This window comes from Zingiber officinale, chromosome 1A, assembly GCF_018446385.1.
Source record: "Zingiber officinale cultivar Zhangliang chromosome 1A, Zo_v1.1, whole genome shotgun sequence".
NCBI lineage: Eukaryota > Viridiplantae > Streptophyta > Magnoliopsida > Zingiberales > Zingiberaceae > Zingiber > Zingiber officinale.
In genome coordinates this window covers 46,492,052-46,513,055 of record NC_055987.1, presented here as the reverse complement: position 1 = coordinate 46,513,055, position 21,004 = coordinate 46,492,052, and the positions used below count along the sequence as shown (strand labels likewise).

The following is a 21,004-nucleotide window of genomic DNA, read 5'->3' as shown; positions in this document are numbered from 1 at the left end:
ATGACATCCATGATCCATCAATATTGCAGCTTCTGTAAGTAGTGGCATTCATATTTGTCAGCCTTATTAGAATGATATTATAACATGATTACGTAGCTTAAATATCTGTTTATGTCTGTTGTTTTGAAAACATTAATGTGTTTTCATTTTTATGTAATATTCCTTTGAAACTCAAAAAGTTAGCAATATATGTATATAAGCTCATAGCAGGGGACAGACTGCTATAGCATTGGGTTATAGCTGGACAGTGACATATTCAATTCATAACACTGGACTGGCTGTTACAGCTTTGGGATATAGCCATAAAGTAGCATATTTGGTCTATGGATCGCCTTCTAAGGCCCAAGCCTAGAAAACTTGAAACTCGGTCAACTCACTCATGCAAGTAAACAAAGAAACACTTGCATTCTTATAATAAAAAAAACAAAGAATCATTTTTTTTGCTAGTTGCTAGACATTCATCAAGTATTTGGTGAGTGTACTATGTGAGTCAAAGGGGCATACACCACTAAATAAGGAATTTTGATGGTGGAATGAGAAAGTACATGAGAAAGTGAAGGAAAAATGAATAACCTATAAGGAATTATATATTTATAAGAACGAGGAAAACTTTAAAAAATATACAATAGCCAAGAAAGAGACTAAGAAATGAATGAAGTAAAAAATGAAACTTTTAAACGATTATATTGAAAATTAGATACAAAAGAAGGGGAAAGAAACATTTATAGAATAACTAAAGTGAGAGAGGGGGGAAGACGAGATCTTATTCAAATAAAATATATTAAAGATGAATGCAATAGGGTACTAGTAAATGATGGCGAAATAAAAGAGCAGTAGAAGATATATTTTTATCAACTTTTTAATAAAGGTTTAGGTAACCAACTTAATTTAGGTAATTTAAGTATGTCAAATTAGTATAGAAATTTAAATTTTTGTTGTAGAATTCAAACTTCAGAAGTAGAACAAACTTTAAATAGGATGCAAAATGGAAAAGTCACTGTACCAGATATTCTGATTGAGGTATGGAAGTGCTTAGGAAACAAGGTATTGAATGACTTATAAAATTTTTTAACATGATATTGAAAATAAAAAAAAATGTTTGATCAGGGTAAGTATTCTAGTGTCCTTATATAAGATGTACAAAATTGTGCAAACTATAAAGGTATTAAACTAATGAATCATACCATAAAACTTTAAAAAAAATAATAGAAAAAAGATTAAGGAGACTAATGTGACTGAAAATCAATTTGAGTTCATACCTAAAAGGTCGACAATAGAAGCTATAATCTTCTCATACAACTAATTAAAAAGTATCAAACAAAAGTAAGATCTACACATGATATTCATTAATTTAGAAAAAACTTATGATAGTCTCAACAAAAAAATTATATGAAGAATTTTAGAAAAGAGAAGTGTTAGCGTAACATATATTGAACTAATTAAGGATATGCATGTGAAGATTTCAGACGGATTAACTGAAACATTTCTAATACAAATAGGGTCATATCAAAGATCAGTTCTAAGTCCCTATCTTTTTATACTAATAATGGATGAACTTACCGGACATATTAAAGACATAGTATTATGGTACTTGTTGTTTGCAAATGATATTGTTTTGATAGATAAGACACGTGAAGGGGTAAATGCTAAACTAGAATCTAGGCGGGAAACACTAGAAGTGAAAAGTTTATGTTTAGTAGAGTCAAGGCCATGGTTTAAAGTGTCGTGCCGAAACGGTAGAAACGGGCGAAACGTCTCATTCCGCTCGGCGACCGGCACCGGCACAACCCCGACACCAGACCCACGACAAGTGCGACGTGTTGCGCGACCCCGTGGTCACAGCGGAGGGGTCACTCGACCCTGCAACAGTAGTGGAGGGGTCGCATAACCCTTCTGTTGTTGCCGCGAAGGCATCCTACGACCCTGCGGTCACTGCAGAGGGGTCGTACGACCAACATGGTCGCGCCGAAGGAGTCACGCAATCCCCGCGGCGATGGCTGGTCGCGCAATCCCCGCGGCCATGGCTGGTCGCGCAATCCCGCGATAGCGCCGAAGTCGTGTGGGCTCGCGAGTGGTGTCGGATTTCAGTTTTTTTTTAATTAAACTTAAGTTAATTATTTTAATCAATTCCTAGCTATAATAGAGATAATCTAAAGAGACTTTATTAAACCCTAATAAAATTATCTAATTAATTTTATATTTCATTTATTTTAATTTAAAAATTATAATAAAACTTTTATTTATTTATTTATCTATTTTCATATCTTTTCCTTTTTAAAAGATTGTTTTTTTATCTTGTTTATTTTTAAAATATTTATGTTAAATATTTTAGTTTTTAATTAATATATTTTATATTTAAAAAATACCGAAACTATATCAGCATGGCACGATACGGTACCAAAACCGTATTGTTTCGGTTTAAGACCGAAACCTTGGCACGAGTCGAAATTTTAAACCTTGGTCAAGACAGAGTATATGAAATTTAAGTTTAACAATATTAGACGTAATAAGACAATTGTTAAGATAGAAGATGCGAGTTGTTTGGAATTGAGAGTTTTAAGTATTTAGGATCATTTTTGCAATACGATGGAATACAAGCAGGATGGTTGAAATGAAGGAGAGCGTCCGGGTGTTTTATGTGATCATAAGATACTTTTAAAACTTTAAGGGAAGTTCTATAAAACAACGGTTATACCTGCTATGTTATATGGTGCGAATGTTGGGCTATGACTCGAACATGTAAGCAGAAGATGAGAGTTGCAGAGATGAGGATGTTAAGATGGATGTATGGACATACGAAGATAAATAGAATAAGAAATAAGAGCATTAGAAAGAGTTAGAGTTGCATCTATTGAGGGAAGACTAATATGTTTAAGATGGTACAAACATGTACTTAGATGACCAATAAATGCTTTGGTTTGGTGATGTGAAACTATGATAAATACACACATCAAACGAGGAAGAGGAAGACCAAAAAAGACTTGGTTAGTAACAATAAAATAAGATAAAATTTATTTACATATATATATAGCTGAACCCACCTAGTGAGATAAGGTTTGGCGGTTGCTGCTGCTGTTGCTGCTAGACATTCATCCTAAATGTTGGCAAAACAAGCATAACCTGGAAAGTAAGTTGCATAGTATGTTACAATGCGTAGAAAAAATTGTTAACAATCTTTCAGCATCCATCAGCTCAGATTCTAGGTATAAGGTCATAAACAAAACTCAGTAACCTAAACAAAGAAACACTTTCATTCTTATAAGAAAGAAACATAAAATCATATCTTTTGCTAGTTTCTAGACATTCATATTAAATGCAGACAAAACAAATATAACCTGGAAAGCAAGTTATATATAGCACGGCAAATGCTATTTGTGGAAAAAAAAATTAATGTTCTTTTTGGAACCACCAGCTCAGACTTTAAGTATAAGTTCATATCCAAAACTGAGTTACCTACTGCCCAAATATCTTAATACGGGATTATCATATTAGAAAGATGATTCCAATATATAATATCCACATACGATCTACCATAGTTATACTTGCCAATACGTATTTCAAAGTTTCTATAATAAATAACAGAAACTAATTCCCTCAATGAGGTCTCAACTAGGAACTACAACAGTATACAGAGTTCAGAGGAAGTTAGATTGCAGTACACTAGTAATGAAAAAGAATATTGTTACCATCAATAAAAAAGAGACTAATGAAGTTTAACATGCATCACTTTGACATTTTGTTTCCTGGAAAAATTGTCGAACAAATACACAACCAAGAGCTAATAGCACATCGCTGGCTGCTTGGTCAAATTATGAAACCAGTTCTAGTGTGTGAAAGGGGAGGCAGGGGTGCCTAACCATGCCCAACAATGAATAGAATTTCAGTGCACATGACATTACGAGGGATGTTTGCCATTGATTGACGAAGATGAACAACTATGGTATCCATGTCTATCGGTCCCTGTCAAACTAATAAATTTTGACCATATTGTCCGGTGTGATACAAAATTTAAAATAATGTCCAAGACATATATGGAGGAAAAAGTTCAAATATTCATTATCTATTATTTTGAAGGGAAGCCTGGCGCAACGGTAAAGTTGTTGCCATGTGACCAAAAGGTCATGGGTTCGAATCTTGGAAACAGTTTTTTGCAAAAAGCAGAGTAAGACTGCGTACAAGGATCCTTCCACGGGACCCCGCATGGCGGGAGCTTGGTGCACCGGGCTATATTTTTTTTATTCATTATCTATTATTTTGACAAAATACATAAGGATACGTCTAGCATTTTTTTAAAAATTTATGTCTGTAAAATTAATTAACCTAAGCAATGCATTTTTTTAATGTGATATAATTCGTTATAGTTTGCTTATTGCATTATACTTGTATCCTGATTGCTCATTGCACGTCTCACTTTTTTTTTATCTCATTGTATCAAGGCCGGAGGCAAGTTTAATCAAATTTTCCTATGTTTGATTGAACTTGACTCAATCAATTTGATTTGGACTCATCTATTACTCAATTGCATATGCAGTCCATACATACTGCTAATGCAGCCACACAAAATATTGCTGCTATTGTATATGCAATGCCCTTCACTGTGGCTAAGAGGATTGCTTTCATAACAATGAGTGGCAATATTATTGCAGCAATATCAAAAAAAAAATCAAATCACCTTCTGCTGGAATGGATTCTACTAGAAAGCAATTCATGTCCCAAATATTCCAGTATCTAGCTATATCTTGACAAAGAAATAAAAGAGAATTTCTCAAATATTTTCTCTGTCATTTCACTAAGAGAATTACAATATATAGACATCAAGAATTATCAAATCCTTTAATCCTAGGGTCTAATATAGGAAAAAAATACATAGTACGAATATATACAACAATAATGGAAATCTTAGAGAGGTAATCAAGGGATATACAACTATAGCAGAACTACAGAAGGAAAGAAGAATATATTGACATATCTCAGTGCTATACTAGTTCGTTGTTATGAACTTTGAATTCCTATGTTTATATACTTACACTGTCAGCTTCTTGGAGGTTTTTTTTTTTTTTGTGTGTGTGTTTGTGCCACATTTTCAAACTTTCCAAGCTTCTTTTACTAGCAAAAGCAATGAATTGTTTATTTTAATTCTAGTTGTGTTAAGTTTTAATGAAATGAATGAAAACAACTGAAAGAGTAACTTACCTGTTAGTGGAAGCTTCCACTTACACATGGAGGTTTTGTTAAATCAAAATACTGGAAAGATGGTCCAGCCCAAATAATCCACAATGAGTTTGGGCTATCTGTGACTAGTTGGACTGGTATCAGAGTTGCGCATAATGGGTATTATGACCTGTGATGTTTGCTCTTGTACTTTAGTACTATACTAGGCTGCGAAAGTTAGTAGGATTTTGCTTCTAGCACTTGTGTTTGTTAAGTTTGTCCTTTCTCTGACTGCTATTTTGTGAGTATATTTTGGACCAACTTTTATCTTTTCCTGCAGGTCTTAATGAAAGAACTATCAAATGTGGAAGCATGTGTCCTGGTGGGTGGATGTGTCCTAGCTGTTGATCTCCTAACTTCTGCTCATGAAGCTTCTGAGAAGACTTCTATTCCTTTGCAATCCAATCTGATAGCTGCTACTGCTTTTATGGAACCTCTTAAGGAATGGATGTTCATTGACAAGGACGGATCAAAAGTGGGGCCAATGGAGAAAGATGCAATCAGAAGATTGTTTTCCAAGAAAAGTATTGATTGGACTACCAAGTGCTGGGCTTCTAGCATGGCTGATTGGAAACGTTTGCGTGACATTCGAGAATTACGCTGGGCATTTGCTTTTCGGGTTCCTGTTTTAACTCCAGTTCAGGCAAGTAATTCTATTTTGCATATGTGAATTAATGGTTAAGATTCTTGTTTATATACTAATGCTGCCTGAAACTGTATAGAAGAATTTTGAAACACATTGAACTGTGATATTGCCATTTATATTGGTTGAATGCAATGTCAGTTTTTCTGGTATACCCATGTATGATTTGTGATGAATGTGCTATTTGATGTTATTCGACTAAGTAGTTTATTTGCATTTCACCTTCTATTTCTTGATGTTAATTACATACAAATTCCGTTTGTGTTGGTATTTTGTGTTTTTACCATTCAGAATTGACATTTTATGCTTCAGTTTTATCCTGATTCTCCTATAATTCTAACCCATATATACAGTGATGTGGTGATATTGCTATATGCAAGTGACTCAATGAAATCCTGCCATGCTGTTGCAGTTTTACGCCTTAGAGACTATTTATTGGTGGAAAATAAATACATCTTGATGATGATATATGGTTTACTGAATTCTTCTTTATATTCAGGTAGGAGATGCTGCTTTAGCTATATTGCACAATATGGTATCTGCACGATCTGATCTTGATGATGCTGGAGAGATTGTGACCCCAACACCAAGGGTGAAGCGAATTTTGTCAAGTCCTCGATGCCTTCCACATATTGCTCAGGTGATTTCTTAATGCCAGATAGACACTACATTTGTTCATTATCTTTTAATGGCATTCTGTGTTATCCACTGATTCTTTATTTGATCCCTTGCTGATGTATAATAAAATTAAAAATACAAGAAAGTCAAGTAAGAAATCCAATAAAGCAATATCAGAAAGGTCATCTGCAACTCCCAGCTAACTTCCACCGTTACAATTACCATATTGTAGAGATGGACACAAACAAATTATGAAGGTTCGAACAAAGAGTAAATCAAACCTAGAAACCAATTAGGAAGAAAGTTCTGGTCATTTACAAAGCTCTACCCACTTTCCTTATTCACAATTTCGTTTGCTCTTTTCTTGCCAAAGAATTCCACTTAATTTCTTTCAGTCAGCATACTGACCAAAATTCTAAGTGTTTGAAGCAAAGTGATTGGTGTAAGAATAAATGACCACACCAATATCTGAATAGTGTTCTTTTTTATGCTTGCATTTGTCTTGCATCACCTCTTCAGGTTAATAGGCTAGGACATTCTAATTTCTTGTGTCTGTAAAATAGATATTTCTTTGTCTTTCTAGTCCAGTATTCTAGCTTTCTAAGAGCTTGAGATACATTAAGTTTTTGTGTTTTGTATTGACGAACTATGTTAAACGGTGTAGATGCTTTCTATTGGTGTATGTCAGTTTGTATTTCATTCTGTCTTGATCCTCTTGTCATCAGGATTATATTGTGAAGTATTTTTCAAATGCATATCTTCCAAGTCCTTAAACTAGATTAGCTGCTGAAAACAAGGTTTAAAATCTTGACTTGGTCGTGGTTTCGATCCCCGACCAGAATGATACGGTTTCGGTATCGTATCGTGCCGTGCTGATACGGTTTTGGTATTTTTTTTATTTATATATAGTAATTATTAAATAAATATGTTTATGATGTATAATTTAAAAATAAGTTGTATATTGATTTTATATAAGTTCTCAATTATTGAACAATTTAATATTGTTAAAAAAATATTTAAATATAGTTTTTTTAAAGAAAATTGATCTATCAATAACTCGCTAAAATTGATACATCATAATATGTTACCTTACTAATACTAAGAGAAGTGACGTGAATTAGATGAAAGCATTGGTTCTCTATATTATATAAATTAACTATTTATTCATTTAATTAATTATTAATTTAAATAATATATATTTAAAATAGTAAAAAATATTATAATATCAATTAAACATTAAAACAATAAAAAAATAAATAAATTTTAAAAAATTATCAAAATATAAATTTGATTTATTATATTTTTTTTAGAATTTTTTATTTTTTAAAGAATTTTTAAATAAAATTTAAAACAGTAAAAAAATTCATATTATTAATTAATAAAATTTATTATTATATTTAATTTTAAATATATTTTTATATATTTTATTGGGATAATTTAATTCGATTTCATGGAAATCTCTTCGAAGTATCACACTTAAGTTAGGAATTATTTTAATTAATTAAATTTAATTTTAATTTTCTTTGATGAATAGGAGCATCGCGCTCGCGGGACGCCCTCCGACGGCATCATGCGTCATGAGACGTTGTGGGCGATGCCGCCACAAGCGTTGCGGGACGCTTTTGGCACCGTCAGAAGCATCCCGCGACGCCTCCGAGGTGCTTCCGACCCACCTTCTGGCGCCCAACATGCGTGTGACGCACGCAAAATTGTCGCACATGCGGTGCCGATTTCGCTCCGTTGTCGGAACAGTAAAAATTGTTCGTGCCGCTCGACACAGAATGATATTTCAATCATTGGCTGAAAGACGTACATATTCTAAATATGAGGTTGAATAGGTGGAAATCAGACAACTTATCATATGTAGTTCAAGTGACTTTATTTATCCCCATCACTTGAAGTGATATTTAATTGTTCTCTTCAATCGTGTATTACATTCTAAAATACTTTTCTTATACAGGACGTTTGCTTGAGTCTGTTTAGTGTTTGATTGCTAATAGTTGTTTTCTCAAATGGCTAGATAAACTAGCTAGAAATAAAAATTCTTTTGTTTGGGAAATAAAATTAGTAATTTTTCTTGTTCAGGTACCTTTTTTTAGCACAGAATGCACTTGAAAGATTGTCCAATTATGGAAAATCACTTGTATTTTATTTTGGTATTCGTAGTGTAATGTGCAAGTTAGTAGAAACATTGACTTTTAAGTTGAAAATTAATTTTTTACCTGCTGCACTTATGGGACATCTTTAGGTGTTTTATATGATGGGTTGGTGTGATAAATTATTTTTTGTTTGTAATCTGACATCTATATAGTTTCCTAAGGTAATTGTTGTGCTGGTTCCTTTTAAGATGCTCAACTTGAAAATTCTACAAACAACTGTTCTCATTTTGTTTGTGTTATAAAATTATAGAGAGCATCACTCTGGATATGACCATGGTTTTTAATTTAGTTTTGTACCGGTTGGCCCTAACAAAAAATTTTGTTTTGCCTGCTAACTGGCTTAAGGAACAACTTGATATGATGAAACTGATGCCTGTTTCCGCAATCACCGAGGATGGTAATAGTAGACTTCCCTTGAGGCACACATGGCTTCTATGATGTAATGTGATGCTTTTGCTAATGCTCTTGACCCTTCCGCAATGAAAATAACTCAGCTTAGGTGGCACTAGGCAGCACAAGGCTTCTGCAGCGCATTGGATCTAAGGTTAGGACTTGAAAAACAAAATATCTTTTTCCTTCTATAATGGCAATGTGGCACAAGGTGGCGTGAGGCAACATAAAACCTTTGCAAGGCAATCCTAGTAAGGTTAGGGCTCAGTATTCCTTCTTCCTTCTCCTCCTCCTCCTCCTCCATCTTCTTCCTCTTCTCCTTTTTCAATTCTTTTCTCTTCAGTACATCTAGCACTGCATGTTGGCATTGTTGACACGACCCCGATATATCTCATTCTGGCCAAGGACTGAAACTTCGACTTGGAATGAGACATCGAACATTGGAATATGACTACTTGTGTTATTTATTTTTATTAATCTTGAAGTTTTCGGGATGCTAGGTCTAGTTTTCCACAAGTACATAACTTTAAGTTTCTACCCACTTATCTTTACTCTTTTTAATCTGTAGAGCGTTTTAAAAATATCAAGTTAGGGCAAATCATTAAAATTGGCCAATTAGTTCTGTATTTAATGCATTGTTTTACAAAAGCCTTTTGATAAGACACCGATTGGGTTGCCTAGGCTTATGCAATGAGACCACATTGTGTTTGCTTATGATTGCATAAGACTTATGCTAGCTAAACCAATCTCTAGCTTATTAAATTTTCAATATTTGATTAAACTAATTTTCCCAATAGAGAAACAAGAAGCATATTATATATATTTCTTTAGTGATTATGGGAATTTTCTTTTATGGGAAGGAGTTGGTTTGTGATGTGGACGTAGAGGTGGACACCTTTGTTGGGCGTTGCTATAGTTGGAAGCAAATTAGCTACTGCTATAGTAGAAATAAATTAGCTATTGCCTAATTAGTAGAAAACAAATAATAGTCTAATTTAACTACTACTATAGTAGAAACAAATAATGGTCTAATTAACTTTTCTATTTTTGATTCCTTGTTTCCTTTATGAGTTGGTTTTTCCTGAATCGTGTCATGTTTGACTCCTTATATAAGGAGTGTTATTATTAATAAAGGGAAGAAGAAAAAATTGAGTAATTGGACTCTGTCTAGGACAAGTCTTTCCTTCTCCCTTCCTTCTTATATGTTGCATGACCAAGTTCGGATTCGGATCTCAACCTATGACTTGATCTTGCACTCGAGACCATAACAACTTGGTATTAGAGTCGATCATGGGTGACACGGATCCTATCACATCCAAGCTCGATGCCTTCATGGAAAGATTGACCTCGCAATAGCAAGTTTTCATGGAGCAGATCACCTCCCGGCCAAGTTATCCTGTATTGTTAAGAGACAAGACAACAGCCGGTGCCTACCGCAAATAACCCTACTAGCATGGAGTGTGGCCCCTCCAAAGCCTCGAAGGTCAGACCTGAACCGCCAATCAACTGCACGTTGGTTCCGCGATACTCGAAGATGGAGTTCCCCACCTACTCTGGAGAGGGGATCCACTGGGCTGGATAAAATTCTTTGCCAACCAAAGGACCACAGAAACCGACAAGGGTGGTCTTGCTGCCTTCCACTTGGTAGAAGAAGCCCAACTTTGGTTTGATCAAATGGAACAGGAAGAGCTAGGTATGACTTGGAAGCAATTCAAAAACCATTGTCATATCCATTTTGGGTCGCCTATAAGAAACAATCCTCTGGGAGAGCTAACAAATCTAAATCTGATTGGCTCGGTAGAAGCCTACCAGCGGCAGTTTAATCCCACCTCACCCGGACCTCGGACCTCCAACCACAACAACAGGTTGACTTGTTCACTGCAGGGCTAGTCAAAGATCTCAGTATCGACATTGAATTGCAAAAGCTTGAAAACCTAGGCATTGCAATAAATATGACTAGGGTATTAGAACAAAAGCAGTGCTTCCATCAAGGAAGGGAGTTGTTGCGCACGAATTGGGGCAGGACCACAACCAAGCTCAACACCAGCAGTGGACGCCTCCTTTGGCGAAGACCAAGACAACAAGGAACATCAGCAAAGAGACTCCACTTGCTTCATTCATCAAGCATCTGACCGCGCCGAGATGGCAGAACGGAGAGCCAAGGGCCTTTGTTTTAACTACTCAACGGGCCATAAGTGTAAGCGCCTGTTTTGGATTGAAGTGTCTGATAATGACAGGGAAGGTGAGGAAGAGGGGGAAGTGGATTCAGAAATTTCCTTCCTTGCTATTAATGGCGTTATACCCCACTTTCGAGCTTAGCTACTGCCTAATTAACTACGGTTATAGTAGAAATAAATTAGTTATTGCCTAATTAGTAGAAAACAAATAATGACCTAATTTAACTACTGCTACAGAAACAAATAATGACCTAATTAACTTTTCTATTTTTGATTCCTTGTTTCCTTTATGGGTTGATCTTTCCTGAATCGTTTCATGTTTGACTCTTTATACAAGGAGTGCTATCATTAATAAAGGGGAGAAAAAAGTTGAGGAATTGGACTCTGTCTAGGACAAGTCTTTCCTCCTCCCTTCTCCCTTTCGTGTTGCATGACCAAGTTTAGATTTGGATCTCGACCCGTGCCTCGATCATGCACTCGGGACCATAACAGTTTGTTACACAAATTATTATGTATATGTGTTTTATCTTTTTAGTATTTCTTAAATTCATATAACAATTGTCTTTTATAGAATTTCAAATTGCTTAGGATTGTACGACTAACCTTAATTTATGGATATATTGTTGGGTTGTTAAAACAGCACATACAAAAATCTAGTGTAACAGATATGAGAATGTTAAGTTTAGTGTAATAGATATGAGAAATGTTAAGATAGATATGTATGGTTAAAAAGGTATAATAAAAAATTACTAAAACCTGAAGGCAATTGTGTATAGCTCCAATAGATAAAAAAAAAAAAAAGAGAATTAGTTGAGATTGTATTGGCATGTTCAAAGGCAGCAATACATTTTATAGTTGGAAAGTTTTGAATCTTACAATAGAAAAAGTGATAAGTAAAGAAAGATTAAGTAAAATATAATAGTCAATATAATAAAATTTACTTAATTGATTTAAATATTGATATTTCCTTGCATGGAGATCAACGGAAGTACAAGATTTATGTAGCTGTCCCCAAATAGTTGGTATAAACCATTAAACATGGCTTGATGATTTTGATGAATTACTAAGGGTGATTAAATTAATTTCAAGTGATAAATGCATGTTTTATTTATACTGCTTACTTATGTTGATTATTTTAATATATTATATAGTAGATACTCGTCTTTTTTTGACATGATCTTATACATTACTTGTGTGTGTGATGTTAATGTATGTATACATGCACCTGCATATGCATCATAAAACCTTGATTTCATAGTTTCTGTGTTCAGTTTGCATATGATTATATAATATATACGATAGTTTGTTCTCATGGAAGGTACCATTGACTTGTGGAAATAGGGATTTAATTAATTAAATGTTGTTGTTAACTGTTTTTGCTTTTTCAAAATCACTAAGGCTATTCTCACGGGTGAACCAAGCATTGTCGAAGCAGCTGCTTCCTTGCTTAAGGCTATTGTGACAAGAAATCCTAAGGCAATGGTTCGAGCATACAGCACTGGTGCCTTTTATTTTGCTCTAGCTTATGCTGGATCAAATCTTCATTCAATTGCACACCTTTTTTCTGTGACGCATATCCACCAAGCATTTCATGGTGGAGAAGAGGCAGCAGTATCCTCATCATTGCCCCTAGCCAAGCGAAGTGTTCTGGGTGGGCTTCTCCCAGAATCCTTGTTATATGTACTGGAGCGAAGTGGACCATCAGCTTTTGCAGCAGCAATGATATCTGATTCTGATACTCCAGAAATTATATGGACGTATAAGATGCGGGCAGAAAACCTAATCCGACAGGTCAATTACATGGTTTTCACAATTATTGTATTGCTTTTCTTGACATTGTTTTCTTTACCTTCCCTCTTTGTTTCCAGGTGTTGCAGCATCTTGGAGATTTTCCACAGAAATTATCACAGCACTGTCATTCTTTGTATGATTATGCTCCTATGCCACCAGTAACTTACCCAGAATTAAAAGATGAAATGTGGTGTCATCGTTATTACCTCAGAAACTTGTGTGATGAGATTAGATTTCCCAATTGGCCCATTGTCGAGCATGTTGAATTTTTGCAATCACTGCTCGCAATGTGGCGTGAGGAATTAACTCGACGTCCAATGGATCTTTCAGAAGAAGCAGCTTGCAAAATATTGGAGATCTCCATGGATGACATTGTCATTGATAAGAATGCAAAATCATCAGAGACTGCAAATGGTAATTTGAGCACATCAAGTCAGATTGAAAATATTGATGAAGAAAAGCTTAAACGACAGTATCGGAAATTAGCAATAAAGTACCATCCTGACAAAAATCCTGAAGGGAGGGAGAAATTTGTTGCTGTGCAAAAGGCTTATGAGAGGTTGCAGGTACATGCTGGGTTTTACTAGATCTGTCTGTATACTTTTGTCTGACTGGGTTCATCATATTAGAAGCGCCATATTAAGTCTATTTTAGGAAGTTAAAATCTTCAGTATAACGAAAGAACAAGATTACTTAGATATTGTTCTTTGGCTTTGTGATATACTATTATTCTATTAAAAATTAATAGTGAAAAAAATTGCATGTTACAAATTTATGTTCCATAGTTTTAGGTAAATCTGTATAAATTGATACTAATAATGAGTGTCTTTTTATTGCAATCATACTGAGTTTATACGTGTGGCAAAAAAGGCGACTCGCTCGTCTTCGTGCCCCCACCAACCTATCCCTAGGCCAACATGGAGGAGGTAAACCATGGGTGGCTACTAGTTATTAGTGCAGGTGGCCAAGGCATGGGGGAAGGCATGCTCAGACGCGCCGAGTTTCGACCCGAAGATCTCATGTGGCAACACTCCATATCTCAACTACCGCACCGCCCTGAGGGGACCATACTGAGTTTATACATGAAACATTGGTAGTTGTATACTTGTATTAGATTATGTAAACTGGAAAATCAGAAGCACTCGAATGGATTTCTAATGCAACTATTGTAGAATTGCAATGCAAGAGTGCTGAGCCTCAAGTGTTTTTAATTACACTGTCGTAGGAAGAAGTAACAGATGCTTACTTGTTGCTTGCAGGCAGCCATGCAAGGATTGCAAGGTCCGCAAGTTTGGAGGTTGTTACTTTTGTTGAAAGGACAGTGTATCCTATACAGACGATATGGTAATGTATTGGAACCATTCAAGTATGCTGGTTACCCTATGTTGCTCAACGCTGTTACCATTGATAAGGATGATAACAATTTCCTCTCATCAGAAAGGGCCCCTCTACTTATTGCAGCTTCTGAGCTGATTTGGCTGACGTAATTTATCTATTTCTCAGTTTCTTGTATTCTCATCTATATCTATTTTGTTTTGTTTTGTACTCTTAAGATTATTTCAATCTGAACATCAGGTGTGCATCATCTTCATTAAATGGTGAAGAGCTTATCAGAGATGGCGGTATTCCCCTCTTAGCGACCCTTCTTTCCCGTTGCATGTGTGTTGTTCAACCTGCAACGCCTGCAAATGAACCTTCTGCCATCATTGTTACAAATATAATGCGCACTTTTTCTGTTGTGAGTCAGTTTGAAACAGCAAAGACTGAAATTCTTAAAGTAGGAGGTGTTATAGAAGATATTGTGCACTGTACCGAACTAGAATTTGCTTCAGCAGCTGTTGATGCAGCTCTTCAGACTTCAGCTCATTTATGTGGATCATCTAGATCACAGGATGCTTTACTTTCTTCTGGCTTATTTTGGTATTATTTCATTCAAAGTTTCTTCTGTTCATTTCATTGAATGTGGAAATAATGTTAGCATTTTACTTTTGTGCAATTTCATTTATTAATTGCAACTCATGGAATCCATTCTCTTTATTTCTCAGGTACTTATTGCCGCTTCTGCTTCAGTATGATTCTACAGCAGAAGAGAATGGTTTGAACGAGGCTCATGGTGTTGGTGCTAGTATGCAGATTGCTAAAAATAATCATGCAGTACTCGCAAGTCAGGCTTTATCGAAGCTGTGCGGTGTTTCTGAAGATGGAGTGTCAATCCCATATAATCGTTCAGCTGCCAGTGCACTCAAGGCTTTGCTTACACCGAAGCTGGCTAACATCCTTAAAACTCAAGAACCAAGGGAGCTTTTGACAAATTTAAATGCAAATTTGGAGTCTCCAGAGGTAACCCTCCAACTTTGGGCATCTATTTTTTTTTCAAAAGTGTGATCCTAATACAAGTTTGAGTATCTAATAAACTTGTTCCACAACGTTTTTTGGTATTTTTCATGAAAAAAGCACTGCCATTTAATATTTGCTAACTCTATCTTGTTAAATATATTCAATCTAATAACCATTGATAGCATTGTCATATCATATGAAGCTGACCTCTACTCAAAGTCTCAATCTCTAGTTCCACATGGGAGATTGCAGGGTTTTTTTTGAATGCTTTTGTGAGGGGGTGCCCCCTCCAAACTGACTTGTCATTTTTGGGCGAGTCATTGTGGGTGGTTGGATTGTGCTTCTTACCTATCAACATGGTACCTGTGCCATGCTGCATCATTGGTTTGCCCAAGAAGTAAGGCAGTGTATGTTGTGGGCATTATGTGCAATTGAAGTTTGCTCAAACCTTAGTCTCACTTGGAATATTTCAAGTTCGGGTCTCCCACTTTGGCTAGTCAGTTTTGGCTAAATGGGGCTTTTGCCTGTTTCAGCAGATAGTATCTCATTTCTCACTTAGTCTAAATAATTTTGTAAGTCGATATCTTTTCAAAGATAAAAACTTACTTTTTTTTATACCTCAAACATGTCTTCTTTAATATGGAAAATTATTTCGATGCAAATGATGGATCAAAATTGTTGGGTAGTAAAAAAAAAAGTTATGGTGTGACAGAGATGTCAGTGCTAAGATGAATTGTTTGCTTATTCAAAAATTAAATAAATAATTTTACTATTTGCAATTAATTTAGTTCCGACAGAGTCATTCTAGTAGGTAATGCTAACTCAACTAGCTTACAAATGCCAGAGAAGAACTACTTTTATGGTATATCCAGAAGAAACTACTTTTATTCCAGATATCTTTGAATTAGTTAATTTTATTTGCTGATTTTAAGTCAGTTTATTTTATTTGTATTATTCAGTTCTATTACTGTTCCTACCAACATATAAAACATGTGCCATTGTCCATTGTAATTTGTTTCAGTTATTTCCTTTTAATTTCATAATTGTCAGTATATTTTATGGTTAACAAATATTTGCAATTCCTCTTGCAGATTATTTGGAACTCTTCCACTCGAGCTGAATTATTGAAGTTTGTGGATCAGCAGCGGGCTAATCAAGGCCCTGATGGTTCCTATGATTTGTCAGAATCACAATCTTTCACTTATGAAGCTCTATCAAGTGAGCTTCATGTTGGCAATGTTTACTTGAGAATCTACAATAATCAACCAGATTACGATATAAGTGAACCTGAGACTTTTTCTGTTTCTCTTCTGAAATTTATATCGGAACTACTGCATAATCTGAAGGAATTGGATATAGCTCCTGAGTGTAAAATAGATCATGATTCTTTGCCTCCCGAGCCAGCTGAACCTCTAAATGATACGATGAATATGACAACTAATGAAGATAAAACAGATGTGTCTTTTGACAATGATGAAAGGAAAGGGAAAGATGAAGTAATAATGAACCTTCAAATTGGGCTGACATCTCTTCAGGTATGGGTACACCAAGTCACGTTTTGAAGCACTTGAGCTATTTGATATGTATTAGTTAACATTTGTATTTTGCTGCAGAACTTGTTGACGAGCAAACCTGGTTTGGCTTCCTTGTTTTCTACCAAAGAAAAGCTTGCACCTCTCTTTGAATGTCTTACTGTTGATATCCCAGCTGAAAGCAATATTCCTCAAATATGTCTTTCAGTTCTTTTGCTTTTGACAACTCATGCTCCTTGCCTGGAAGCTATGGTTGCAGAAAGGGCTAATGCAATTCTTTTATTACAGCTACTTCACAAAAGTCCTGCTTGCAGGGTAGGGGCTCTTGCCGTTCTCTATTCTTTGGCAAGCACCCCTGAGCTTGCCTGGGCTGTAGCAAAGCATGGTGGAGTTGTGTACATTCTCGAACTTATCTTGCCAAAGCGTGGTAAGATCTTACCCCTCTCCTTGTCACCACCACCCCACTTTTTGTTTTTTACTACTCTTTGTTGGCACTGAAAGGTGTAGCACTTGCTTCTTCCGTATGATCTTTGACCATCATGAGCATCCTTATATTACTCTGAATATTTTTTTTCGGTTTAAATGACTTATTAATCTTGAAAATGTATGAGCTAGTAACACAATTATTGATGTGCATATGCAACAAAAATATGAAATCTGAGAATTGAGATACTTGGGTGGAAAATTTTCAATGGATTATCCAGAACATCTTTCAAGTACATGCTTCTTTTCACATTATTCTTTTTTGACACTTTCATTTGCTGAGCATCATTTGTGCAATCTTTTACATATGTCCTTTTTCAAATTTGAAATATTTTATTTTGGAGATGACATGAAAATGTTATATGACTATAGAAAGGTGAGTAAAAGTTACTAGGATTTCTCTGAAATAGGTCTGCCATCTAAAATAAATTCAATATTACTTAGCGTTAGTACAAGTATTTGACATGTGTGTGGATTCAAGTGTCTGACACATTCATTTTCAGAAACTGTTACACATGATCAAATATTAGTGTGTCCGACATGCATATAGGGGCAACCGGTGCACGAAGCTCTTGTCAATGCAAGGTCCTGGGGAAGAGTAGGACCACATTCGGTCTATTGTATGCGGTCTGATCTTGCATTACAAGAGGCCCTTTCCGCGACTCGAATCCATGACCTTCAGGTCACACGGTATCAACTTTACAGTCATGCCAAAGCTCCCCTTCCGACATGCATATGGAGGGTGTAAATGAAGATTCCCATTATTAGAGCTAAGAAGTACTATTAGTGTTGGTCCAATTATGCTGCTTATGATGTGAGAGTATTACATTTTTCATTTTCCATAAACCACAAATATCTCAATGATGCCTCAATGATTCTGTTTGGATGATTCATACCTAATCTCAGGTGTAATGTTCTATGAGCACTTTTTTGGGATACCATTGAAGATATAATCATATAAACCCATGCTTAATACAATGTAATTTACAGTGTAAGAATTGCTTTCTCTCAAGACATTGCATCAGAACTTTTCATTAATATAAATTTCTTGCAGAGCATAAGTTGTATCTGTTATTTGAATGGTAGATCTTAGAATCCTCAGGTGTGCAAAATTGTATATTGCAATAACTATGTCTATTACTGATGGTAGTTTCATTTTTTTCAGAAGAAATTCCTTTCCAGCAAAGAGCTGCAGCTGCATCCTTGTTGAGCAAGCTTGTTGGACAGCCAATGCATGGCCCTAGAGTAGCTATAACATTAGCAAGGTTTCTACCAGATGGCTTGGTATCATGTATCAGGGATGGACCTGGTGAAGCAATAATTTCAGCTCTCGAACAAACAACAGAAACACCTGAGCTTGTATGGACACCAGGTATGGCGGCTTCTCTTTCTGCACAATTGTCAACAATGGCATCAGACCTCTACCAGGAGCAAATGAAAGGCTGCCTTGATGATTGGGATGTTCCTGAGCAGGCATCAGGCCAACAGGCCATCAGAGAACCTCAGGTAACCATAAAATTCATATATTCTGTTGTTTTCCAGTTATAATTATGTTATATGTGGATGCAGGTTGGGGGTATTTATGTAAATATATTCTTGAAAGATCCCAAGTTTCCCTTGAGAAATCCAAAGAGATTCCTGGAAGGACTACTGGATCAGTATATTTCCTCGATTGCTGCCTTCCATTATGACCCAAGATCTGTTGATCCTAAACTTCCTACAACACTGTCTGATGCAATCCTCTCATTGCTACGTGTACATCCTGCCCTTGCAGACCATGTGGGTTATCTTGGGTATGTTCCAAAACTAGTTGCTGCCGTGGAGTATGAAGGAAGCCGAGAAAAGATGGCTTCTGTAGAGGTGAATAATAGCAATGATGGTTATGAAGAAACAGACGGACGAACAGACTCCAGTGGTCCAACTCTTCAAGAAAATATACGTCATGGTTGTTTATGGATACTGCACCAATTGGCTTCTAGTACAACTTGTGCAGAAGCTATGGCCACCACAAGTGTTGGGACACCCCAGGTACAGTATGTAAATGCATACTAATGTGGCTAGGTTGTTCATAGTCATTGATGAACTAACATGAAACCCATTATTTAATTTGGTTGATGGTTATCTATTTTAGCGTGCTTTCTATTCCCTTTAGTTTCCTTTTTTGGACTTGTAATTCTAGCCTTCAATGGCAGCTATCTTATGAGGTTTACGAAATATATTTTCATTTGCGATATATGCACACTTTTTGTTATGCCTTGGGCATAGTCTATCTGATAATGAAAGTTGATTTTGTTAGGCCTTTCAAACAAAGTTTGATTACAGGTAATGCAAAAAGAGGGCTCGATTTGAATTTTAAATTGTAGATGACTTTGATAATTGCTTTATTTTAGATATCAAAATTTAATATCTTCTAATTTGCGTGTTTGTTGGTATCTTTTGATTTGTTAGTAGATGCATGGTTTGAAATCTTGTATTGTGCTAGGCGTAACGGTCGAAATGTATCATTCTAGTAAATGATTTAAACTCGATATCACTCGGCACCAAATCTTGAACTGTGTCGTAGTTTTGGTCTTTGAATGAAAAGATACCGTTCGAGTATTGTGCCCATGCTTCGATGCATGGTGCCGATGATAGATTGGAGGTTGAAGGAGGAAGAAGATGAAGCAAAGGAGACATTGTATATGCTGATGGATGTCGAGTTTCAATAATCTAGTGGAATTATATGCTTCAATCGTTTCGCTTGACATAACACAAGATTTAAAACCATGATCGGCGTAGACAACATCTCCTTCCTATGCTTCATCTCCTTCTTTAATTATAGTCCATTACTGGCATCATGCATCGAAAGATTTACACGATACCGAAATGAAACTTTAGCACGGCTCGAGATTTTGAACCTTGAGTAGATGCTATTATTTTGGAAAGAGTTTAATGAGATTAATTTGTTTCGACTGTAAGAGTTATGTCTCTATGAAATATTCAGCTTTGGATTAATAAAATTTGATATTGAGATTCTTTTTCTTTTTGTGAGATAGCTATCTTCTTGCTCATCAATTTTTATATGGTTTGAGGGGTTGATTTGGTGTTGCATCGACAATGTTCTAGGATCACTATTGTATATTTCCAATATGTGGTCCTCTGGATATATGAAACCCCTTCCTTTAACTGACAAATATATTCGTTAATATCCGGAAGACATTTACTACTTCCATGGTGAATTTTTCTTTTTATTCTCTTCTTTGTGAGTATGTTTAGCTGATTGTTTGGCAAATGTTGAGAAATACAGTATCTCAATCAATGAAAGCTGTTGGCTTAAACAACTTATTATTCTTTGTTTCTACATGAAGAGTTAGAAGCATTTCCAGATGAAATATGCTCGTCTCTAAAAGATTTTATTTCTTCAAGATTTCATGCTTTTTGCAAGAAGCATTTCCAATTGCTTTCCTAATAGGTATAGTGCATTTCTGCTGTTTGTTTATTGATTTTTTTTTAATCTTTTTTTATTTTCAGGTTGTGCCTTTGCTCATGAAAGCAATTGGGTGGCAAAACTGTGGATTAGTAGCTTTGGAAACACTAAAGCGTGTAGTTGTTGCTGGAAATCGTGCTCGAGATTCACTTGTTGCACAAGCATTGAAGTAAGTTTCAGCAAAAATCAGTTAAACT

The 21,004-nt window shown here is 35.6% G+C and overlaps 1 protein-coding gene across 1 annotated transcript in view; it reads left to right on the top strand.

Annotated features, from left to right (window-relative positions):
* LOC122024312 (dnaJ homolog subfamily C GRV2-like) overlaps window positions 1-21,004 on the top strand; it is a 39,800-nt gene that overhangs the window by 14,271 nt on the left and 4,525 nt on the right. The window contains exons 8-19 of the mRNA XM_042582916.1: window positions 5,492-5,854; window positions 6,354-6,494; window positions 12,597-12,989; window positions 13,067-13,555; window positions 14,249-14,472; window positions 14,565-14,909; window positions 15,035-15,329; window positions 16,418-16,861; window positions 16,940-17,285; window positions 18,507-18,847; window positions 18,911-19,369; window positions 20,852-20,976. Coding sequence (XP_042438850.1) covers window positions 5,492-5,854; window positions 6,354-6,494; window positions 12,597-12,989; window positions 13,067-13,555; window positions 14,249-14,472; window positions 14,565-14,909; window positions 15,035-15,329; window positions 16,418-16,861; window positions 16,940-17,285; window positions 18,507-18,847; window positions 18,911-19,369; window positions 20,852-20,976 — 3,965 coding nt within the window. The remainder of the gene's footprint in view (window positions 1-5,491; window positions 5,855-6,353; window positions 6,495-12,596; window positions 12,990-13,066; window positions 13,556-14,248; window positions 14,473-14,564; window positions 14,910-15,034; window positions 15,330-16,417; window positions 16,862-16,939; window positions 17,286-18,506; window positions 18,848-18,910; window positions 19,370-20,851; window positions 20,977-21,004) is intronic.